The following is a 26501-nucleotide window of genomic DNA, read 5'->3' as shown; positions in this document are numbered from 1 at the left end:
GAGGAGGAAGCCCCGTCTGCGCCAGGAAGGTCAGTGGGGAAGAACCATCCAACGGGAGGGTCTCCGTGTGGCACACAGCAGGACTGAGGCAAGGGGAGAAAACTGGGGATCCCCCATTCCCATGAGGAGAACCACATGTCTACCTGGAGATAGAGATTCAGCCCCTGCAGAAGTTGAGAGGGAGAGCCTTTGGGATAGAGCACAGGAGGCACAAGGTGGAAACAGAATGCAATGCTACGTCCGGCCTCCAAATCCAAGCAGCAGCAATAAATTAGGCTGCCGCCCTTTGGGTGGGAGATTAGAACAGTTTTCTTAGCAGAAGCCCCAGAGGAAGTCCTTTTCCGCACTGATAGTGCTGGGCCTCCCCGAGGCAGCTCACCGGCTACTCATGCAGAAATGAAGGCCACTGCTTGTCATGCCGGTCACACGGACCCATGCAGACTTCTCCGGGCCAGCTTTTAAAAGAAATAATTTATTGAGGTGATATTCATATAACATAAAATTAACCGTTTTTAAGTGAATAGTTCAGGGGCATTTAGTACATTCACAATGTTGCACAACCACCAACTCTAATTCCAAAATGTTTCCATCACTCCAGTCCAACCCCTTACCCACTAAGCACTTTCTCCCCATTCCCCCCTTTCTCCAGCCCTGGCAACCACCAGTCTGCATTCTGTCTCCATGGATTTACCTTTTCAGGATATTTCATATAAATGAAGCATACAATATGTGACCTTTTGTACCTGGATTCTCTCACTCATCACAATGCTTTGGAAGTTCATCATGTTATAGCATACATATATCAGGACTTCATTCCTTTTCATGGTTGAATAATATTCCACTCTATGTATATACCATAAGCCCAATCAGTCTCAGTCTTGGGGAAAACGAACAACTGGCGATCATTTTATACAAAAGAGAAAAATCAAAATAAAGAGAAAAATGGAAACTGGAGGAAACAATATAATTCAGAAAGCACAATAAAATGTCTAAAAAAGCCACAGCTCTACTACATATCCTGAGAGATTTAAAAAATACACACATGTACATATATATTTACATACGTGTACACACACACACACACATATAACAGCAGCCTCAAATTAAGAAAAGAATGATATGCCTGCCTGGTGTGGCTCAGTGGCTGAGCATCAACCCATGCACCAAGAGGTCACCAGTTTGATTCCCGGTCGAGGCACATGCCCAGGTTGTGGGCCCAATCCCCAGTGGGGGGCATGCAGGAGGCGGCCAGTGTGTGTTCTCCCTAATCAATATTTCAATCTCTCTCTCTCCCTTCCTTTCTCTCAAAAATCAATAAAGAAAAAAAAAATTTTAAAACAGAAAAGAATGATGTGAGAAAGGAACAAAAATTAAAATAAAAGTAACATATACCAGGTTAGAAAATAAGGTTAAGGAAGTCTGACGAAGAGGCAGGCAAATTTTGAGAGAAATCATAAGAGACAAGTGTGAAAAGAAAATTATGCAATTCCTTAACTATCCTGAGACAAAAATGTTTCTTAGCCTAAAATTTTACACGCAGCCAAACTATTAGTTAAGGGTTAGAGTAAGGCCATTTGCTGACATGAAAGACCTCAGAAAATAGGTGTCCCATGATGACATTCTAAGTAATCTACCAGAGGACGTGCTCCAACAAAATGAAAGCAGAAAGGAAAATGTGTGGACCCAGGAATAAGACAAAGCTGGCAGACAGCACAGTGTAGGCCACAGGCCGAGAGCGCAGCCAGTCTGATTTCTGCAGGAAGACAGGGCTCACAGAGCATCATTGCAAACACAGGGTATAGATGCCCTGCCAAACATTTCCACCAGCAGAACAATAGGCATCCGAAGTTCAGACCTGCCCAGGAAATGGCGGCATGACCAAAAAGTATCTACCCTTTCCACCAGCTTAAAAAATAGTAAGCTTGCAGTTAAATAAGTATCTACCTGGTGTCTCCTATGACATGGGGCTCCGTGTGCTGGGTATTCTCTTCGCCCCTCTGAATCCATCTTTGCCCTGCTCTGTTTCTGGAGAGGCTGACTTCTGAGGACCACATCACCAGGCTACCTTGGTCTATTGGCTTGACATAGGGTTCAGTCAATGGGCCAACCCCTTTCCCTCCTCTTGCCGTTTCAGTCTGTCTTGTTTCTCTGTGGCCACGCCTCCTGTCAGGCAGCCTGTCCTCCATGGCCACAGCGCTCCCCAGGCCCCGGGCCAGACCTCTCCTTGCCCCTTCAGAAGGGTGGTAATGAATTCCCACAGTTGCCAGTTCCTAGGTCTTTACCCTTCCTTCCAGTTCCCACCTTTGTAAACTACTCGTATATGAAACTCTATCAGATGAAAACCTTTAAATGTAACATCTTTTTTTTTTTTATTTTTTGCTGTGACCCTAATAAACACATAAGTCTTAATAGAAAGTCAAACTTTTACAAAGGCATTAGTATTATACTGTAGAAGATGAATTATTTCTTTTTTAATCTTCCCCTCTGAGATTATCTAATAAATCATGTATAGTGTGTGTCTGTATGAGAGACAGAGAGGAGGAGAAAGAGTTTAAGAGGGAGAAAGAAAAAACTGTATTTTATTTATGGTTCTTGCAGACAGACAAAAAGATTCTTTAGTACTGGTGCTTAGGGGCTATGTTTTAAAGAATAGACAGGTTATGCAATGCTTAAGTATATATTCAGTACTTTATTACTTTGCATAAAAACATACTAAAAAAGACATTCTTTTATTATAATATACATCATGGTTCTCTAACACTGTTGTAATGGTCTCTATCCCTGTGAATGAAAAATCATACATAATAATAGTTGTAATTATAAGTAATAATAGTTGTAATCATACGCATATAATTTTGCATCCTGATTTTCCCACTTAAAAGTATATAATGAGCATGCTTCCGTGTTGCTACATAATTTTCATAATCATTACTTGCAAATTCTACATTATATCTGATCATATGGATGTACCATTAATCACAAACCACTGTGGTTCCATGTTTTCCAGGCAATTTTCCCACAATCTATATGAAAAGTGTTACTGTGCACAAATAACATTTAAAAAATATGATATCCATGAGGTCTTCCCTTAGAAGAATAAGCCAAGGTAGAACTAAAGTTTGCTTGCTCTAAGATTAGATGGGCCTGCAGCTGGCGTGCCAGTCGGCCAGTGGTCTGTGAGCACTGAGAGGGAGAGGAGCCTGTGGAGAAGCCATCTCAGAGAAGGAGCTGGGGACCCTGGCTTAGACCAAAAACAATGCTTGAGCCCCAGACAGGGACAAAGGTTCTAAGTATAACGGGTCCATCACCATGGCCTGTTTCACCAAATATCCAGGATATGCTGGGGACACACAGCCACACTATTTGGGGATCCATGGGTCTGAATGGAAGATTAGAGTTCCTGCTCCCAGGGAGAACACAGAACACTGTCACCTCCCCTGAGACTCAATGGCAAAGCGCATCAGTGGCACCCACACCTGCACCTAGTCCTTCTGGGGAGCTCTGAGGGCTTCGGGGCAGTGGGTGCCAGCCGCAGATGGCCCTGGTGGCGGTGGCAGCCCTGACGTGCCTTCCAGAGCTGCTGGCAGCAGCCGTTTCTGCAGGGAGCGGGAGCGGGAGCGGGAGCGGGAGCCAGAGCGCCCGGGGCTCCACGGGCTTGTTCAAACGACTGTTCAAAGCAGCCCTCAGGCAACCCCACCAAATACTGAGGGAAACCCTGAGAGGCTGTCTAGCAGTTGAGACAGAATTTGTTTAAAAAAAAAAAAACTACTTGTTACTATTAATGGAGTTTTTAACTTTCCCTCTGGGTGAAGGTAGGAAAGATAAATTGTACAACACTGTGTTTGTTAGGTGAAAAGTACACAGACATTCACGTTGTTCTCTAACCTCTCTGAAACGGTCCACATAAAAGATGAAATCAGAGTGAGAGTACATGTGTGCTGCGACGGGAGGGCAAGTATGGGGAATTTACACAAAGTATCCTGGAAGAAAAATCTGCTATTACACTGACAACAGGCATATTAAACTTTGAAAAAGAAAACTCCCAGGGGCTATTTTTCAGCTACATGGGGAAGTTTAACAACAGTGGTAAGGTCCCAGGACTTCAGTAAAGAACTTTATATGAACAAGCCCCCAAAGAGGCAGGCATCTAAAACACAGATGCTGTGGAACTGCTCGTTTTCCTGCCGTAGGAGAAGGTTGCCAGTGCTCAGCGTTCAGGCGGAAAGTCTGAATTCATTTCTTTGATGGCTAAGGCAGTTGACGTTAACCCAACAATATCTGCAGCTAATGTGCGTGTCACCGATAAGAAACAAAACCAAGCACACTACATAGACCAATCTCAAAGGTGAGGGATTTTCCTCAAGTATATTAAAAACAGGTGGACTTTCTCTTTTCACATTGAATATATTCATGAGCATTTAGAATAACTGAATTAGGATGCTTTGGGTTGCAAGCGATAGGAATCCAACTTGGACAAAGAAAAAGGTAGTCTCTTGGAAAGATCGTGGGGTAGTTCCTCACAGGATGACAGGAAGGATGGAATGGACGAGGCTGCCGTGGCAGAAGTGCAGCTGGTTTTGGGGTGACTGACTCCAGAGACCAGAATCTGGCCGGGGCTGACTCCATCTTCCACCTCAGCGTTCCTCTGTATACTGGTCCCATTCTTTTCAGAAAAGGATGCCATTCCTCTCTAGGAAAGGTGGCCACAGCTTCCTCCACAATAACATTTTTTTAAATCTATTTTTTTTTTTAAATTCTGAAGAAGGGCTCCAATTGACCCAATTTTGCTCACCTTTAATCCCTCAACCAGTCATTGTGGCCAAGGGGTCGGTGCCTTCCTCTGGGCCAGTCTCAAGTGTGCAGATTCTACCCAGCAGAGTAAAATAGCACACATGGGACTGGGGGGAGGGGTATTTACTTTGAGCCAGGCGGACTAAGAACAGAGATTAGGAAAATAAAGAAAAGTGACAGATAATCGCATCACCCTTAAATGAAGTTTTGAATGAGCCTTCTAGTCTGGTTTGTCCATTTGCATATACATATATTTTAATGTACAATATTGTCATAGAGCCACTTAAAAAATACATGGGTTTTGAAGTCTATTTGAAGAAACAGGCCTAAAAACACAGAAACAGCCCTGGCCGGTTGGGCTCAGCGGTTAGAGCGTTGGTCTGCGGTCCAGAAAGACCCAGGTTCGGTTCCCGCTAAGGGCACGTACCTCGGTTGCAGTTTGTCCCTGGCCCTGGTTGGGTTGTGTGGGTGGCAGCCGCTCAATGTGTCCCTTTCACATTGATGTTTCTCTCTCTCTCCGTCCCACTCTATCTGAACAAAAAATGGAAAAATGTCTTCGGGTGAGGATAAAAAAAAACAAAAAACACAGAAACAATGTTCATCTCTTGGGAACCCTTGGAGTCTAGACCTACATAAAGGACTGCTTCTGTTGCTGATATCAACTACTATTAGAATAGTACTCTTCACATCTGCAAAATGGGCTGCAAAGCTGCATTCAAGCTCAGGCCTGCATTTCCTGTCACCTGTTTGCTCAGCAGCGCACAGAGAGCGTCGGCACACCAGGCACTACTCCGGGCTCTGCAGAATTCATAGCAGGCAGACCAGCCCCTGCCTCTGTGGAATCACTAAAACACTGTGGGTGAAAGAAAAACAACGTCAAGATAATAAGTAGGTAGATGATCCAAGTGATTGAAATAACATTTAAAAAATCACTACTGTAATTCTTTATAGTCACCACATCTTATGAAAATTCATAGTAAATAAAATACTCAGAGTAGCCAAGCCTCAGCAAGAAAATGAAGGATTTTTAGCAAAACAAGACCTTGATAATTATTTTCTTAAAATAATGGAATAAAATGTCCTAATAACAAAGAACTCTGCTTATCAATACTTCTGGTAAATTATTAGGTTTTACTAGATTATTCCTCCCCTCAAAGGATTAGGTATTGGCCAATGCAGACCCAGCCATCACGGGGCCTTTATTTGCTGGTATCATGATTACATACAGCTCCATCCTCACAGGACACAGATATTATAAAATAAAAGGTAAGTTTTCATTTTTATTAAAAAAAAAAAAAAAAAATTGACCTTACAGGTTTTTCTCATTTGGAACTTTCTGCTCTTAACTTTATTATTTTTTCTTTCTTCTTGTGCTTCCGCCTCTTCATTCTCACAATCTTGTATTTTCAGTTTTACTTTTTACAAGATTTAAAGTCAAAGTCTATGCATTTATCTCTGCGTAAAATCCTAGCAGAAGCCCATCAGTGATCTTATGTTCTAAATATTCTGTAAATTGTTTTACATTTCCTCCATGGTTCTACAGTTACTAAGCTGGGTGCTTTTTGGCTTCTAAGTAGTTGGAATACTTGTCATTAATTTGGGATGTGGTCATAAAACATGATGCCTTTTAATACTCTGAGGAATTTACTGTTATTTGTGTGTGTGTGTGCCTTAGTATATGATCATTTTTTAAACTATTCATGCATACTTTAAAAGGTGAGAATTCTATGATTATGGAGGCACAAAGTTTAACATACACTTCTATTGAGCTAACACTATTGCTCATGAATGTCCACTTCATCTGTCAAGTTGAAAGACGGGACAAAGCCTTATACAACTGTTCTGTCCATATTTTCTGTATTTATACACTTTGCTTACATTTTACTATTATGCATTTACAACATTAAAAAAATTAACTAATATATTCCTTTGTCAAATGTGAAACATGTGTTACATTTAAAAAAAAAGTATATTTAAGACAATTATTTAGATGTATCTTTTTATTTGTTTCCATTCTTACCTCTGGTCCTTTCCAGCTATGATTTCCTATCCTTGTTCTAATTTTATTTCTCATTTTCCAGGCAAATATCCTTAATTCCCATATTCAGAGAGATATCAGATATCAGAGTTTCCAAATCTTTGCCCACATATGAATATTTTCTATTTCTTTCCAAACTAGATGGGCTAAGGAAGCATATCAGTCTCCAAACCTCATGTCTCTCTGGAAAGTCTGACATGTCAGCTTTGGGGTCATGTTCCTGACCTCAAAGAGTTTCTGTTAAAGGTAATGCTTTGTGATCTGCTGGTTAACACCTATTAGTTGTATTCTCAGGTGTACTTGGGACAGGTAACAGTTTGGGAATCAGTCTTTCAGAGTTCAGTGTCATTGACAAGGCTGAGGCTACTTCCTGCTTCTGCACCGGCAACCTGACTGACCAATCTGTGGTCCTGACTGGGCCTGGGCCAGGGCCATCTCTGTGGCTAGTGCTGGGGGGTCTGGGGATTGGCAGCCCCTCCAGAGCCACATGCGGTGGGGAGAGGGGGTTCTCTGAACAAACGGGCAGTGCTGTTACTAGAAGGTGGGGGCAGGGATGCCAAGCAGCCAGAAACCACACATGTCCACCACAGGCAAGCTGATGGGAAAGGGATTTCACTAAACCGAATGGAATGTCTATGGGATTCTCACCAAGAGTTTGTAGATTATGTGATTTAAACCTAAGGGATTGAATTGAGGTCATTTCTGGACCTTGAGCCTCTCATTTCGTTTTGTACACAGGTCTGTTCATTCAGCTTGGATAATACCTATCAGTTTAACAGAACATGGATGTTATATTTTTCCAAACAAAATTGGATAACTTGAGCTACAGAAGATTATGTTCACATGTATACTCACGTTGCCACAGGGAGCAGACCCACTACACAGCTGAGGCATTCATTTAACATCTTTCATGTGTCTTCTCATCACCATTTTCTTATTTTCACAATATGGAACATTTGTTTCAATTAAATAAATGTGTTTAACACAGTTAATCTGGTGTATATGTACATCTTGTGCTACCGACTGAGCTCAGTATTAACCAAAAGCCACTTATTTTGGAAGGAAGGGTAATTACTGGTGGGACTGCAGGGCTAACTGGAGGGGAAATGCTTTCAAAGCCAGACAGTTACTGTATAGATTGCCCCACAGTTGTCCTTCTGCTTACTATTTCAAAAACAAAGTTAAAATAACATTAAAATAACTATGCGAAGATTTTACAATAGCAAATGAGTAGAAAAAATAATATTAAAAGTTACCCACAGCAGCCCTGGCTGGTTTGGCTCTGCGATCATAGTGTCAGCCTGAGGACCAAAGGGTCTTGGGTTCAATTGTCAGTCAAGGGCACATATCTGGGTGGCAAGTTCAATCCCTGGCCCCAGTTGGGGTCTTGTGGGAGGCAACCAATGGATCTCTCTCTCTTTCTCCCCACCCCCCCCCTGCAATATAACTTAAAATGAGTAACTTCAAGTAAAATCATAAATAATAGCAACTAAAAACAATAAAGTAAAACAAACACGTTCAAATAGAACTCACTAGGCCAGCGTGGCTGGCTGCCACGCGTCCTGCTCTGCTGGACTGACACTCGCTTGCAGTGCCCGAGACTTCAGGGGGAAGGAACACCACAGCCAAAGTCGATGCTGAGTTCTGGCATTTTAAATTCAGCAAGTCCCGGATGGCCAGCCAACTGGATTCCCTAAATCTTTTCCCAGCGTGTTGCTGACAAGGACATCTTTCCCATCCTGCACCGTACAGGTGTCTATGTTTTCACCCAGGACAGGGCTGTATTTTTACCCCAAACAAAAGCTTTGGTTCTTTATTTCAGCCCACTGCTATATGGAACCTGTGATTTTGTGCCTTTCCTTTAGCTCCAAATTCCTGACAATTGACAAATGTTACTTTCTGTATCCTCCTCCAAATATCTGACAAAAATAAACAAGACACCCATTTTAAATGGCAGCTTTAATGTACCATATATATTTGTAATCCTAAGAAAATGTCCACTTTTTTCAGTGTTCATAGAGAAAGAAAAATACTCTCTCTGATTTGGTGGTGGGGGAGGGCTTTCTGCTGGATCCCGCGAGAAGAAACTCTTCTGGACCCATGGGAGTGGAGGCGACCTAGCAGCACCTCCAGGGCAGGACCAGGGCTGAGGGGTTCTGCAGAGAAACTCCTTGGCAGTTGGGGCCGATATAAAACTATGTTGAAGGGCAGAAGAGGCTAAGTAAGAAACAAGAGGCCCTGGCAATGTCCACAATAAAGAGGCTTCCTCCTGTTTGAGCCTTTTGTTGATGCTAATGTTTTTCTTTTTAGCTACATACTAATATAAAGAAGATGGAAAAAATATTTGCTTTGTAACATCATGGCAAAAAAACACAACTACAGCAAACGCTTGGCACCTTTATAACTAGACAGGCTGGTGCTGTCCACGAACAGAGGCAGCAAGGATGATCCTGCCACCACGCTCAGGGAAAGAGTGAGCATGCCCATCAGTACCTTGTTGAGGAAAGAGGGAAGAATGAGGAAAAACACCCCAGAAGGTTTGTCAATACACAGCCACAAAAACTAAACCAAATACAGTAACAAAAATTCAGCATTTCTAAACATTTTATTTTACTCAGATTTAATAGGTTAACAATTAGTCTGTATGGGGCTAAAAAATACTAATACTTTTCCTCCCACTTTCTAAGTTCTTCTGTCTGAGCTAATAATCAAATGAACAGAAACGGATTAACAGGAGAAAATCAAAGTTTAATGCACGTGCATGGGAAATGCACGTAGGCATGAAGATCCCATGAAAATTCCAGACAGTGAGGCAACATTGTGTATATACGACATTTTTGGACAAAGGCAGAAAGTGGGGGACTGGGTCTTAGATCTCAGAAGTGAGAATAGCGATTTGCAGGTAATTGAGAAGGAGCAGAACACACAGGGCAGGAAAACCCTTGCTGGCCGATCAGAAGCAATGGGCCACAGGGGGGTCTAGCCAACAGACCCCTGCCTGAAGCCCTCTAGTCTCTAGTTTACCATATTCATTCAAATGAGGCTAAGGCAAGAGGAAGGGGGTTTGGGAAGGTCAAAGGCTCCCTCTGAATCTTGTTTCTTTTCTTTCTTTCTTTTTTTTAACCTCACCTGAGGGGAAGGAAGAGAGAAAGAGAAAAACAACTGATGGGAGAGAGAAACATCAATTGGTTCCCTTCCGTGTGTGCCCTGACCGGGGATGTGCCCCGACCGGGGATCAAAAGCACAACCCAGGTATATGACATGACCTGGAATCGAAACTGCGACCTTTCAGTGCACAGATGACCCTCAGCCAACTGAGCCGCTCTGTCTGGGCAAGAATTCTTTCTGAATAAACAGCTTAAAATCAATATCTCGAAGAGCAACTTCAGGTTGGCAGAATTTTGGTTCTCTTCATCTGCAACAAAATTCTTTTCACTAATGAAAAAAAAGACACAAAACTTGAAGACCAATCTGATTTTGCTTTATTGAATACTATTCCACACCCAGTATTTACAGATGTAATCAGCAGAATGTATAAGACTAGCACATGGAACATTTTAAAAAGTTACTCTGAAACACTCTTAATAGAAATCAATTCATGTGTGTTAATACAATAACTAATTTATAATTTTTCAACCATATCCATCATGCTTCATTTTGTAAAAATTCTATTTTCAAGATGAGATAAATCTGAGAAAATATTTAAAATTTCAGAAAAATATTTCCGTATCTAGTCATAATCTTCCAGTTTTTCTGTAAAAGAAATCAATAAGAATTATACACATTCTGGCCACTGAGAATTAAATATAGATTTTTCTTAATTGCATCACTACTTTCTTTAATGCCATATTTAACTTTTAGTATAGAAAACATTGCATCTTTTATCCTATTTTCATAATAAGCTAATTTGTTGTTGTTTTAAAGGAAATACATATCCAAATTTAAAACCAGCATCTAAATATTGCTTTCAAAATAGCAACAAGGCATATGGCCACATGTTGTTACCCTGACTCTCCATTATGATGGTCCATGGAAGGGAACCGGATGAACAACCAAATGAGGAAGTCCCCTAACCGGTCCTCAGTATGACTTGCTGTAGAAGCCAGTTGCTTTCAGAGACATTAGAGGACATCAGAAATAAATCATCTACCTCTGCCTGTATGAGAGAATACCAGGGAAATGTGGACTCATGGCCCTAACCTTACAGAACAGAACCATAAAAACTCTGGTGTGGAGATCAGAAGACAGGGGGAGGGGGGGCATTATTTTCTCTGTATGCACAAATTTAAAGGCCTCTGTCTTTCTCTGGTTTTAGATGAGCTAGCTTTACTACCCATTCATAGGATATAGGAATATAGTATTTCTTATCTGTAAAAAGCATGGGCTATATTGTTATAGCATTTAATTCCTATCTATGCATTTTGAATCATTTCAAAAATATCAAAGGTAAAATAAATCAGTGTGTCAGTGATAGCAACTTCTATAGTATTAAAATCCTAAAAACTAAGCAGTGTTTAATGGTGTTCACTGCTGCTAGACTAACACTGCAGAAGGAGCATTTAATGGTGTTTGAAGAGCCATTTTTAAACAACAGAAATTACCCCTATTGGTGAAGAGTTTAAATAACTGATAAAAATATACAGAAATGAGGGTAACAGTTGGAACAACAGGGTAGGATGTATATGCAGTTAAACCACAGCAGAGAACATCCTCATCTAGTGATTATTCAATGTTAACACATGCATGCATCTGTTTTAGAGAAATTAGATAATACACATGCTTACTACATTTCTATTAAATGCAAATATATTATGAATTTAATTTTTTCTGAAATCCACTTTTGTTCTGGAACTTGCCACTTACCAAAATACAACACACGGATGACCTTGGGTAACAGAACTTTTTGTCAGGGACACACTCTAGCTTTCTCAAAGTGCAGAGCAGACTTACCTGTGCAGTCAATAGTTGATCATCTTTCGAAGGGCGTCATAGCACTTCCATTTGTCCGGGATATAGAATGGCTCAAAGATGTGAGGAAATGGAGTGTCATACCCACACACTCTTGATATAGGAGCCTCCAGGTTCAGGAAGCATTCTTCCTGCAGATAAGATCACAGATGGTTAACTTCAAGAAGACATCTTTTTTTTTTCACAGAAATAAAACATTTCAACTTAAAATATAATCACATCCAAAGGCATTAAAATAAGTCTACTGTAATGTGAAATAAGCAGGTTAAAAAACAAACAGGTAACAAACAGCATGTTTGGCATGATCCCAGTTTTACTTAAAATTAGTTTTCAACCAGCTGGTGTGGTTCAGTGGATTGAGCATCCTCCCGTGGACTAAGTGGTCCTGGTTGATTCCCAGTCAGGGCACATGCCCAGGTTGTGGGCTCGATCCCCAGTGGGGGGCATGCAGGAGATAGCCCTGGATGTTTCTCTCTCACATCGATCTTTCTATCTCTCTCTCCTTCCTCTCTCACTAAAAAAATCAATCAAAGCATTTAAAAAAATGTTTTCATATATGTATATGCACTTTATGCCTAGATACGTGTCTATCATTTAAGCCAAACCAGATTAACAAGCTGTTCCACAAATATGGACATAAGACATGACAAAACCATAACAAGATGTTCACAGGATTCTTGGCAGCTTGAAATTAGTATGTTTTCTCTTGTTTCCTGTATTTTTTGAGTTTTATATACAATTAACATATATTACTCTCATAATAAATGTTTATAATTACTCAGCCAAGCTGAACTTCCACCAGTTATTTGACTATGTCCTGGTCTCTCTCATAACCAGGCTTTTGTAGATGCCCTTGGTCCCAGGCCACTGACCCCCAAGACCACTGCTCTTTGGCTGACTAATGTGCGCACATTCTCAGGTTTCACTTTATTTATTTCATTTATTTATTTTTTATAGAAGAACAGAATAACAGCCAAGCTATGGAGGATTAAAGGGGTATTAAGGTTGAGAGAGAGATTTCTTTCTTTTTTTAAAATGTTTTATATTGATTTTAGATAGAGAGAAAGGGAAACAGAGAGCTAGAAACATCAATATCGATTAGTTGCCCCCTGCCAGGGATGGAGCCCACAACCTGGGCATGTGCCCTGATGGGGAATCAGACCAGGACCTCTTGGTACATGGGTCAATGCTCAACCACTGAGCCCACACCGGCTGGGCTCAGGTTTCACTTTAGGTTTTGCTTCTGCTGGGAAAGTTTTCTTGACACCTCCCAACCCTGCACCACCACCAACAAAGGAAGGACCTCTGCCCTGAGCTCCCTCCGCACTGGACTCAGTAGAATCCACTGTAGCTGCCCAAGTATCTGTCTCCCTGAGAGACTATGGACCCCATGAGGCTAGAGAGCCAGTATAAAAATAGAATTTTCAGAGAGTTAAAAAAAAAAATCTAAAAAGACAGATATATGGTTAAATTATTCTTAGGAAAATATTAATTTTTTTCATTCACAGCTATCACCTGAAATAAAACCTTTAGTTTTTTTTAATACACTCAAATTCTATATTGCTTTGCTTCACAAAAGATTTGAAGAGATCCTCATTTGTTTTGTTCTGTTTCTTGTTTGTTTGTTTTTTTGTTAATCCTCACTCAAAGATATTTTTTCCACTGTTTTTTAGAGAGAGTGGAAGGGAGAAAGGAATGGGGGAAGGAGGTGGGGAGAGAGAGAGAAAGAAACATCGATCTGAGAGACACATCGATTGGTTGCCTCCCACATGTGCTCCAACTAGGGCCAGGGATTGAAACTGCGGCCCAGGTATGAGCCCTTGACCAGGAATCGAACCAGAGACCCTTGGGTACATGGGCCGATGCTCTAACCACTGAACAACACCAGCCAGGGCAAGATCCACATTTTCTTACATATTTACTACCATAATTTCTTACACAGTGTTCACTTTACATTTGAGAGAAAATTTTTATGTGAAGGAAACCTGATGCTCAATCTCTAACCTCTGTGCATATTTCTTCCTAGTGACAAGTAAATGGGAGAGAAAAAGGCACAGAAACAGGGGAAATTCGCTCCAAAGGGCACCAACTGGCCATTTATATACCCCCCTCTGCCCCCAATACCTCTGTGATGTACAGTATCCAACACCAAAAAAGTATTAGTTTTTCCCAGTAACAGGAAATCTCAGTATCAACTTGAGAAACTTGCATACATACAGTTTAAAGAGTCCCCTAAGAAATTCCACTACTAATAAGCTCAAAAGAAATGACAGACTGAAAGGATTATTTCTTGATTGCAACAAGTAATTTTAAAGGGATTTAAATCGTCAATTTGGGATTAACTCAGTTTTATTACATTGGTTGATATGGGGCGTTTTTCCATCTTCCCTGAATACTGCTGTTTTCATACATGAACTATCTGCGGACACTGCAAAACACAGAAAATCAAAGGCAAAAAATTTCACTAGATAAATGCCTTTGATTCTACACTTATTATAAAATATTATTCTTTCAAACTAGTCCTGGAAAGCTAGCCCACAACAAAATAATCTGTCAGTATTTGTGAAAATCACTCTTTTTAGCAAAATGACTAAAATCATCAAACCAAATTTTTTTTCCAATTCCTCAGACTGAGAATCACTTTTTACAAGATGCTTCTGGGTCTGCAGGGGCACAAATGTCTGCAAGGTCACACATGAAGTGTAAACAGTGGTCACACTGATACTGGGAACAGCAGGAGGGGAGAAAGGGCTCCACTTTGAACTTTATAAGCATTGTTGCAGTTTTTATGACACAGTATTATGTTTGTAATTAAGCAGCACTAAAATAAAGGGAAACAGTAAAGTGCAGAATTATTTCCTTATGTGAATAAATAGTTCCTATTTTATGTAATTAGCAAACACAAATTTGTTATTTTACATGTAGCACTTCCTTAATTTGAAAACAATTATTGTAAATTATGTGGAATTAAATGATTATAACATATTATGTATAAGTCTATAAAATGTATTGTAAAAATCATGGAAGATAATTCAAGGATAAAGACTATGATTAATTTTATAAGGCTATTATTCACTGACCAAATGAAACAGTTTGAAATTTTAACACTTTGCTAACTAACATGTATTAAAAAACATTATTCCTTCCAAAGTTTGTTTTAAAACTTTCTTTAAAGCAATTGGAAATAAGATGTCTGGGTCAAGCAGCTGTACAGTTACTTCCCACTGAACTGTGTATTGTTTCTTTGGGCACCTTGTTCAGCATCAGTTTTTTCCATCATACAGAAGCTGTACACACACACACACTCAGAAAAATACTGAAGAATCTCATTGGCAGATTTGTAGATCAATGCACCCGATTAATTCTCCACAAAGTATCTTATTCTATACCACAGTATGACACCACAACTATAGAAACCATGTGCCCTAATGTTTCGGAACAATCTAGATTAGTCATGTTCTTCTTTCCCATTGATCATGTTCTTCTTTGTATTTCACAGCACACTCATATTTTTAAATGTGTTTGATAATTTTTGATTCAGAAATAGTAATACACAGAAAACTAGAAGAAATCATTAGCTAGCCCACAGGGTTATTATGATGATTACAGGTAGTATCCGACACAGGAGTTAAAATGGGAAGTATCAGTCGCTGGTTTCTCTCCCTGGGAAGCTGGACATAGAAAACAATGACAGATGTGACTGTGAGGTTCCACAGCAGAGTCTACTATAACATGTAACCAGGGGCAACAGAAGAGAACCCAGACAGGTGCCGAAAGAAACCTTTCTCCAGCTATTTGTGTTTGAAAGTTTTCCCCTCAGTCCAGTTAAAACGACTGAAAGTGAACCCAAAACCAGTTATGTAGTAACACCTACATATATTTTGTTGTGTGTGCTTTCACATAAATAATCAGGTATTTAAAGAAAAATAGATATTCCTTCCAAAAGACCCTTGCATGAAATTCTATATATGGTATTTGAATTTATTTCTATGTCTTTTTATAACTATGAGAATTCTCTTTCTAAAATATGTTAATGAGGATAGTGACTAGAATGTATGATATAGCAGGCATGGTGCTAAGTGAGTTATATTTTATCTCATTTAATAATTTTACAAATCCATGAGGTAGGAATTATAGTCCATTTCACAGAAAAGGAAAACAAGGTGAAGGACCTTGCCCAAGGTCAAATAGCTACATACATAGCCAAGTAAGATTCCAACAAAGCCCATGTTTTTAGTTACTCTTCTGCAGTTTTAAAGCACTACTGTTGAGGATAGTGATAATAAGAAAAATAAAATAAGAATAAATAAGCCTGCCCGGAGTGGCTCAGTGGTTGAGAGTCGACCCGTGCACCAAGGGGTCGCCGGTTCCCAGTCAAGGCACATGCCCAGGTTGTGGGCCCAATCCCCAGTGGGGGGCATGCAGGAGGCGGCCAGTCGGTATTCTCTCTCATCAATGTTTCCATTTCTCTCTCCCTCTCCCTTCCTCTCACTCTAAAATAAATAAAGAAAAAAATGTTAAAAAAAAAAAAAAAGAATAAGAACAGTGAAATGTATGGCCGTCTGGGATTAGGGTTTTAGAACAGAACCTCAAGACGCATAGGCTTTCCACATCTACAGGAAAGGCAGAGGTTAAGACATGTGAAGAAGCTGAAAACAAATACTTCAGCATGAAGGCAAGACCCAGAGCAATAAACAGATGGTGCTGGGTATCAGGACCTCCTAGGCTATCCTAACTGATTCAAATAAGAATATCTCAAATTGTTTATATATTAGCCATCTGGTTTGCTGTGCATATTATAACCAGAAAAGGAAGCAGACAATGTGAAGTAATAATTTCAAGTCATAAAAATCATAGACTCAGGCAAAATGAATTCTTTATCTGCCTACTTTCTGTAACAAAACAAAACAAATTTATTAGTATCTTGTTGAAATTGCAGAGGGCAGACAGAGATCCTGTAAATTTTCTAGCAGTTAAGAGAAGGTAAGTAAAAATAAAATATGATCCATTATTGTTTTAAGACAAAATATTATAGATAGGTTTTCAAAAATTAATTGTACTGCAATTATTCCTATGTTTTGGTGAATGTAATGTAAGTTATATATGTATGTGCATATAAATGCATACATAGTAGGGCTTTGGTGGGATCACCCAACACAACTTCATTTCCCATTAAAGTTTTAAGAACATCAGCCCTAAATTCTCTTGTGACCATGTCACAGGAGTTACATCACTGAAATCCGCCTCAAGCATTCCACACTGTGGTTTTAGTCACTCTGAACAAATCTTTTTGTTTTTATGGCAGGGCTGATAACAGAATTGATACAGCACGGAATTTGGAATTCTGTCTGAGGGGAATCTATGTTCTACTCTGATTTAACCACTCCCAGCCTCTGATTACCCAACAGCAAAATAGAAGTATTAAAAATTCTGCTCTAGTATCTTCCTATTGTTTTGTAACACTCTTGTTACCTTGCTTGTTTGCTTCCCCAGATTGTGACGTAGCCCAAGAAGTACCTAGTTTCATGCCTGACACATCATAGTGCTGAATAACTGTGAGGTTTTTGTTTTCCTCTTAAATTTTCCAAGTTATAATAAACACAAGGTATTTGAAATGATAGACCAAATCATCATTGAAGACAAGATTCTGGTACACAGAAGAGTCAACAACGAGAATATCCCTTATGACACAGAGCCTGAACAGCTACCATTTACTGAACATTTAGTAAGCCTTTAAAAAAATCTTTAAAAAGGTAAGGAAATACCAAAACTAAGTGTAAATGCTGTATGAGGAAGGAGGGTGGGGACCACTGAAAGGGAGTCCATCTGGCTGCACGGAGGCCCAGTGCTGCCCCCTGGTGGGAAACAGGGACCTAGACACTAATCGCCAGTTCCTGCAGCTATTTATACTAAAGAGCTATGGAAATGGTTTAAAAATTTCTTCCAAAATGAACATAATTTCCAAGCAGTGCTACTATAGAAAAGTAGCCTCTTGGTGAGCAACTGGAAGGTTATGAGTAAAAGTAGATAAATGAATGTCATCAATACTACAAAAAATAAAGACCATACAATATTATTTGATTTACTTTAAAAGCAAACATTTGGCTTTTGTTTTTTAATTCAATGCAATTCCAGGTTCAGATCGCTTTCTAAGAAAATTTTTGGAATAATTTTTATTCAGGTCTTCTAATGACAGAAAGTTGGATACAGCTCATTGTGCAAGAATACATATATACCATCTTGAGATGAAAAGTTATAAAGTTTAAAGTGAGATAAGAAAAATTTAGGGTTTTTTTATATATGTTCCTACTTTCTTAGAGCTGCTACTGACTGATGAAATTCCTTTCGTTTTCCCGAAAAACTATTTAACTAATTTTTCTAAACATTTAATGAAAAGTCAGGACATGGTAATGAGAAGCACATCACAAATCAAAACAAACGTGCATTGCCTATGGAATACTCGGATAAGTCAGAATTTTATGTTCCTCCTTGGAACAAAGAGGAAGATCAGTTCACAACTTAGTTTCAAAGTAATAACTCAAAAAACTGATTTTTAAATTACTTTTCAAAAAAGAAAGATCCAGGTTATATCACATAATCGTTATTGTGCCACCATAACACATTTAAACTATGATCATTTATTTTTGTTTCCAAGATGGGGGTGTAGGAGAGTAAATTAAACTATAAGTAAACTATAAGTGTAATGAGCATTGAACAAGACACATAGATCATAACGTTATTTCTTCTCTAGGAGAAAACATTAAGAAAGAGCTTTTAAATGGTTTGTGAACATGCTTAGTTTTAAACCTAAATTCCAGTACCATTTGGTCTTTGTCTATTATTATTAATAAAATAATGGAGACTTTGCTTCTAAATGTAATTAGTTGTCCAGATGTCATAATGAGCACTGCAAGAATTAAACTCTAAAAATATGAGAAAAACTAAACTAAATACCAAAATGATGTATATTTGAGAGCTTTAAAGTCCATTAACTTAGGAAATTATTTTTGATTATAAATTGACTAGTCCTAGTTATTTGTGTAAGGTAAGACTTCCCCCAGCTTCCAAATATTGTCAGAGAGTATTTGTTTTAAATTTGCCATAAAAACTTGCCCATAGCCTAAACATGAGTTTTAGCAGATGAGAAAAAAATGATTCTGGTGTCTTAAATCATACTTTCTCAGCAAATGAGTCAAAGAAACCTGTAAAGGCACTATGTCAGCAACTCCAAACTACTTTCATTACTGAATTAAATAAATACAATTTTATTAATGTAAAATATTTTTCATGTAAGTTAATAGTTTAAATATTATATATCATATTTTTGAAACAGCTTAAAATATATATTACTCTGTGCCAATTTTCTATAGAGTACAAGTCTATAAAATTAATTCTTTATATAGCAGAGTCCCCCATCTAGCCCCAAACTAACAGAATGCTCCCCCAAACATTAGAGCTATGTTTATTTTTCTAATATGACTCATATGAGATACATTCAGCAAACACTTGTTGATATGAAGTCTCTCACTTTTACAACACAATTGAATCTATATAACTAGATGAAACAGTATATGAATAATATATTTTATCCAGATTTGTATAACACCTGAAAAATTACTACAGTCAAGCCCAAGTACTTCAGCAAAACTTCCATGTAAAATTGTAATCTAGACTAAATTAAAAACTGAGCTATTGCTTAACTTCACTGGAATATATACCATGCCTGTTGACTTTTTTTTTTAAATCAATTTCTTCCTCTTTAATGCAAATTACTGGCAATTTGGTACAATTTTTGGTTTCTAAGATTTTCTCCAGCTACATAAAGAATGAAACTAAATTCTAAATTAGAATTTTCATTTAAATTCAAATTCCATCTTTACAATGAAAGCTTATTTTCTGCAGTTAGAAATACTATTTCTGATCTAAACAAGTTTCCCTGGATACAGTCTAGCTACCTAAAACAAAGTTGGAGAATGATACTAAAATATGCGTAGAAATGATTCGTGGTTCAAATTCAATAGTCATGTCAGAATACTAGCATGTTAATGTGAATATATCTATGAATCTTGATACATTAACTATTTAAACTGAAGTAGAAGAAATTTCAATATCAAAATTCAACATTAAAGTCAATAATTTACTATATCATATAGATTGATTTTGTCTCAAAATGATCTTATACATTTCCCTATTTTTAAAATCTGAAATAAATGAAAGCAAGTGATAAATTCCTAGATTTTATCTCATCTAAAATCACTTTTAAAAAAAAGTAATAGTGTTCATTATGGTTCAATAAACATTTTATAAATATTAACTCCTTAAAATTTTTATAAAAACTAAATTAGCGATCGCAAAGGTAAAACCAGCACCCCATCCAAACCACTTTGGTTTTCCAGGTAAAACCTGTACAAGTTTGGTTCTGCTTTCAAAGGTTCCCGTGGATACAGCCTTGAACTATGACCCAGAGCTGCTCACCGTTTTCACCTGAACAGCACTGTAAGAAACAACGGCTAAAAAATCACCTTCATTAAATCTTCTTGCAACATTCTGCTAGTTTGCTGCAGTCAGTCTCCAATAATGTTCTGAAGTTTTAAAAGTTCAAAGTCTAAAGTTTAAATTCTTTTCAGATATACTATGTGCAAATTTTGACATTTAAAATGTACTATGGCTGCATTTCTTTTGTTAAAACAATTTATATTCAATAGAGTAGGAAAAAAAAAAAAGGCAATGTTCTCAAATTTCCACAGACCCTGAAGCTCCTTAAATTTTACAGTTCAAAATTCTTCCTATAGAAAAAAGCATGAGCGGCACCAACTTGGAAAGTGGAATTGCTTTAGGATGTGGATGCATAACGATAAACATAAGCGACTTGCAGCCCTGGGTCATCTCACGAACAGATCGCTCTCTGTAAGGTAGGATTTTTTTCTTGGCTTGGCCAGAAAACTCAAAATACTCCGGTAAAGCAACATTTGATGATCCTACAAAGCATTCACTTTTCCTGCTTGTTTTTTTCCACAAAATTCTTCCTATAGCATTCTAACACCACTAAAACGGTGCTGGGAAGGCAGAAACGAATCCTAACTAAAACAACCTGACAATTCCTTTGTCTTGTGACATGGAAAATATATTCTCTTAGAATTGGGGGGACTGAACCTGCACTAAAAAAAAAAATCTGTTAGGATCTGTCACTCTCCCAATTTTGCAACCTGTTTTTAAGTTTCAAGACTAATTACAAAACGAAACTATGAGAATAGTGATTTCCCCCTATCGGGCACCATCTTTCTAAAAAGTTTGAGAAGCTGGATTTAAAAAATAGTGCTAAAATATTTTCTATTTTACAAGTGATATGCTTTTGTTACAACATAGAGGGGTTTTCTATATTGCTTTTTCCTTCTATTTAAAAGTGTTTGATTTTTGGTTTGTTTGTAGTTCATGTTTAAAAGAATGTTAAAACAACTTGTTAAGGCAAGGGAAAGGGGAAAATCAACTTTATCGACATAATGCCAAAAGAGAAATGTCAATGTTTTTTCTGAAATTAAAAACATTTTTAAAGTTAAATTTGGGTATCATAGCAACGGTCTTTAAGCTTGGTTTTGCTGAATGAATAAATCATACCAACTTATTTTTCAGCAGTTTAATTCTGGCCACTGGATCATTACAATTTTACTAGAAAAAGTACAGCAGAAATAAATGTTCTAGGCTATCATCAATAATTAGGGAGATGTAGTCAAAAACTCATTAATTGGATCCCAGCAGTAAGTAGCTATACTTCCAACGTTTAATAATGGAACAAATTAACAATGCAAACCAATTTCCAGCAGCAATCTCTGACCTGAGTGAGGAAAGGCTTGTAAATGCTTTCATTATTTATATGAGGACCATGTTAGCTAACAGAATGAATTTGACCTATTCATTAAATCTTGCAATTGTAATTGTTATCTTATCAAATTAAAATAAAATACAGAATCCCAAATATAATTTCCTCTTTACTGTATTTACATATCTATGTTTCTACCTGTAAAGGTGGTTAAAATTTCTTACAAAGAAGTTTTTCAGGTTGAATGTCTATGCATTTGCATATATACGTTTTCATATTAGAATTTCAAGAATGGAGAGGTATTTCAGAATTAGGATGTTATATATATGCCTCCTTTTTTGCTCCTAATATTTGGTAAGTTGTATGCTGATAAGAGGAACCTAAGTCTGCACGTATTACACGCTCAGTATGGACAAATTTCTATCAAGCCTGATAAAACTACAGATACATTAGTGAGGGGTAGTAGGCTCTGGATACTATTATAGTTAAGTGTAAAAATATAATGTTAGAATTGCCCAAAGGTACTGTCTATTAATAAATTTAGGTAAACTAAATTTATATAGCTCCTGTAAAATGGTAATGTTCACACAATTTATTTAGACGGACTAGAGCACTGACTTACTATTTTTTATCTACTTATTTGAGACTGAGCTATATCAATTCCATCAGGTCCCTCAATTAGGAATCAGAGACTAATACCCAGCACCGACTCTCCAAAAGAGATCACAGAAGTTTCGCTGTATGTCGTATCTCACACACAGTGGTGTACATAACACACATGAACACAAACAAACAATCCTGTGTTTAATCAACACGTTCCGGCCAATATCCCGAGAAACAACATAGCAGCCTACAGGAAAAGAAATGTGTTTGTCAATATGGCTATCGGTTCAGAAAAAGGAGTGTGAACACACATAGGGAACAGAAAAGCCAGATGTTCATTAAACAGTAACCAAAGAGATGCTCTGATCTGTACAGCCTCATTTAACCCTATCAACTCTGGTGGCATCAGTGAGGAGCTGAGGCCAGTTCACCGAGCGACAAGGATCACACAGGTGCTCGCAGTTTGGTTGGTGCTGTTTTTGTCAAGTGCAATCAGATTTTTTTTAACTTTAATAAAAGGCTTTAAAAAGTTTGCCACACTGCTGGTTATGCTGTGTGCCTTGTAGGCTAGACTAGAAATAACTTGCAGCCTATACAAAAATGAGGGGTGGGCTAAATTTGGCCCATGGCCAGAATTTGAGAACCTTTGCCTTCAAACAATCATATGAAAATATGACTTACTATTCTCATTTTTCAGAAGGAATGGACTAGGAGAGCTTAGGTCAAAGTAACATAGCTTTAAATATATTTCTAGAATTCTTTCCCTTATTTCACAAGAGCCGTGCAGGTTTCTAGGAGGGGCAGGGACAAAAACTGCACACACACACACAAAACAAAGGGCTAAGCAGTCCAGTGCCTTTGGGTGGGGGGTGGGGTGGGGCAGATGGGCCTTTTAAATTAGAGTTACAGTAGGTTAGACTTGGATTTATGTTTGTTCCTTTTAGATACCTGCTGGGGAGAAGATATGCAAATGAGGGGAAGGGTAGACATGAGTGGACTTGTTTCTACTTAATTACTAGTAGTTTGCAGGAGTGCAGGGCATGAGCTGTGGGGTTTGAGTCCTGAAGCTATGAATTCTCAGGAAAAACTGGGTGTTCAACCTAAGATGGGCTGTAAGTTTAAATTAAAAAATTATTAAAGTGCTCCATCAGGAAATTAAATTTGCTTCCTTTCATTTATTTTCTTATTTATGATAGAATCTAGATGAACTTGGGCAGCTATGTAACTTAACAAGAATGTAACAGCTTTTTGATAGATTAGAACAATATTTTAAACAAATATAGGTTACAAGTTTTATCTTAGCCTTAACTTAAATTGGAATTTCAATTATAATCCTCCTCTTAAATACTTTATAACTATTCCCCCCAGCTAACTCACTTTGTAGAACTCTAAAACTACAGAAGAAAATTTCTGAAGTATTTAAAGAAATGTCTTAAGAATAAAATTCGTTTTGTGCAATTAAAACAATAGACAACAGATAAGACATTGCAATTAAATTCATCTTAAATTAAAATGTATATTTAGGTGCAGTATGGATTCCCTGTCTCAGACTGTGCTTGCCAGCTTCGATTAGTGGTTGTTGGCACAGCCTCCACAGCTGAGCTGAGTGTTTATTAATAGCTGTGGGCTTGCACATTATAGGTGCAAAGCTAGTGACACACGTACAAGTGTGGCCAAGAGAACATGGTTGTGCAGATGGGCCCATCCCCATGCATGGGGGTAGATGGGTCCCTGTTGTTTGGTGAAGCATTTCAGTCATCCCTGGGAAAGTATCGCTTTTAAAAGCTCGATTAAAAAATCATATATGTATGTAATATATCTGGGTTACGATGCGTTAGAATTTCATAATTTTCAATTCCCAGTTCCCTAAATGACCATGCATATATTTGACATACAAATCACCAACCCACAAGGATTTTCCTTAGGTTTCCTCAAATACTAATTATGTAGCAAATCTAATTAAGTACATATGATTCATTTCAGCAGGAGGTACTTCGGTTACCTCAGAATCGCCAAAAGGGACCTGAAGTGTCTATTCTTCCTCCAAAACAATCACACTTCGTGCCAAACTGATACCATTAAACACAGCTGCAGAGCAAATGTGCAGTCTTGGTCGTGTAAATACAGTGTTCACACATCACGCTGCCAGCAAGCAATTCTGGGTTCAGAACTACCGATGGCAGGTTTACATTACTGTTATATAATTATTATACATGAGCATTAAGTCACTTAGCACGGCGTGCGCACATTTCTATACTGCCATGATTTCCATCCACCTAAGAACTCACTGGAACTCTGGAAACCCCAAATAATGATAAATACTTTTGGTCAGCGTTCTGTTGAATTGGTTTTCAAGCTCTATAGCTCACATGAAAAAGAGTAAAGGTTGTCTGAGTGTTTGAGAACATTTACGAAATAATTAACTGCAATATAGTTAACCTCATACCTGAAGAGAACCACATATACTGTGTTTATTATAAATGCTTTTCCTTTCATTACAGGATAAGTGTGCAAAACAAACCTATGGACAAATCTGAACTCCAGAAATTAAACTACTTTTATTTCAGTAACTCAATTTCCATGGAAGGAAATTCTTTTCAGAGGGGCTCTCCAAACGGGGTGGGCTGCCAGATGCTTAAGGCACCGCCCGGTCCCTTGGAGGCTGTTAGAACGCATGGCGACTACCCTTTCCCCATCACTGAGCGACGGCTCTGAGCACTATTATTCGGGGACAGGGAGGTTTCCTTTTCTGTAGCGATAACTTTGTGAACTAGTTTCAAGATTTAAAAAATACCACTTTTTGTGCAAAACAAACAATATCTTTGCTAACTGAATTATTTCACTAAAATTCAGGTTTATAATAAACGTAATATTAGTGAAATTAGCCATTGTACTCCAGTTACAGAACAAGGTAAACTCTGTGCCATACGGGATCTAAGAATGCTCCAGCTGGAGTGGGTTATGCATGTGGGTCCACGCAGAAGAGAAGCTATCTCGAGGGAGCAAGTGGCATAGAAGGAAGGGAATCGGCTGGGCCAGTGTGGCTCGGTGGCTTGAGCACTGTTCCATGGACTGAGAGGTCCCAGTTCCATTCCGGGTCAGGGCACATGCCCGGTTTCAGGCTTGATCCCCAGTGGGAGGAAAAGGCAGGAGGCAGCCAATTGGTATTTCTGTCTCACATCGATATTTCCATCTCTTTCTCCTTCTCCTTTCCTTTCTCTCTAAAAATCAATAAAAATGTTTTTAAAAAGAAAGAAAAATAGAACTGGCCAGAAAGCCTCATGTGCTCCCACGCAGCTCTGGGGCCTTCCTAGAAGCAGCACACCTTTTCCATGGTTATACTTCTTTTCTGTGATTGTTTCCAGAGTAGTAAATAAACTGATTACATTTATTAAATTAAACACATCTCCCTCCTATTTAGGAACACATGTGTCAGCTTTGTCTTCACTGGCTCAGGTATCAATAGGCAAATCTTTGAGTTGTGTCTTAACTTCAGTGTGTAAAACCAACAATGCCAAGTGTCACGTACACTGGTTTTCACAGCCCACTGTATTAGAGGTACAGTGCCTGACACAGAGTGGGCATCAGTAAATAACTGCTAACCAAACAACTCCAATTGTGACTTCTGTTCTGGTTCACTCTGGGGCGTTGATGAGCTTAGTCACTGATGAGGCAAAAGATCAGCAAGACAGAAACTGGGGTGTGGAGATTTTTACTGCTTAGCAATTACTGCATACTGTCTTATTCATCTACCAGACTTCACACTGTTGCCTTTGTGATCATGTCCCTCCCCTAGTTAGAAGTTTTTCCTGGCTCCTCAAAGCTTATTCTTTATTTATCCTCATTCTCCCTCACGGCCCAGTACAGACATGCACAGGCCTACCTCCACTGCAAGCCTTACTATTTCATAACACAAGCCTCTCTCTCCGCAAACTCTGACTTTTCTATCCCCTGGTATATTCACATTGTTCCTTTTCAAATTCAGCTCAAACGCCCCTTTCCAGGAAGCCTTCAGGACCTTGATTTTTATAAATTTATTTATTCAATCATTTGTCAGTCAAATATTTCAGAGCCCATGATGTCCCTACCTTCACAGAGTTTTATATTCTAGTGGGGGAAATGCGTATGAGGAAGTCCTAGAAGGGACGTCTGCAGAGGTCTGCAGCAGACATAACAAGGCTCTACGCGGTATACAGAGCGCTCAGGGGAGGGCTTTCTTGAAAAGGTGGCTTGGCCAGGTGACAAAATAAGTACAAATGTATGGAGGCAGAAAAGAGCCTGGAG

General features: G+C 38.6%; 1 protein-coding gene across 3 annotated transcripts in view; it reads right to left on the bottom strand.

Moving 5' to 3' along the window:
* Positions 1-10293: 10293 nt before the first annotated feature.
* BCKDHB (branched chain keto acid dehydrogenase E1 subunit beta) overlaps positions 10294-26501 on the bottom strand; it is a 263784-nt gene continuing 247576 nt past the window's right edge. For all 3 annotated transcript variants that reach the window (XM_036249160.1, XM_036249158.1, XM_036249159.1), the window contains exons 10-11: positions 11780-11928; positions 10294-10582 (exon numbers count right to left, since the gene is read on the bottom strand). In XM_036249160.1, the coding sequence (XP_036105053.1) occupies positions 11788-11928 (141 nt within the window). In that variant the 3' untranslated portion in view covers positions 10294-10582; positions 11780-11787. The remainder of the gene's footprint in view (positions 10583-11779; positions 11929-26501) is intronic.

This window comes from Molossus molossus, unplaced genomic scaffold (genome assembly GCF_014108415.1).
Source record: "Molossus molossus isolate mMolMol1 unplaced genomic scaffold, mMolMol1.p scaffold_m16_p_8, whole genome shotgun sequence".
Taxonomy (NCBI): domain Eukaryota; kingdom Metazoa; phylum Chordata; class Mammalia; order Chiroptera; family Molossidae; genus Molossus; species Molossus molossus.
Note: the sequence above shows the minus strand (reverse complement) of the source record. Positions and strands in the feature narration are given on the sequence as shown.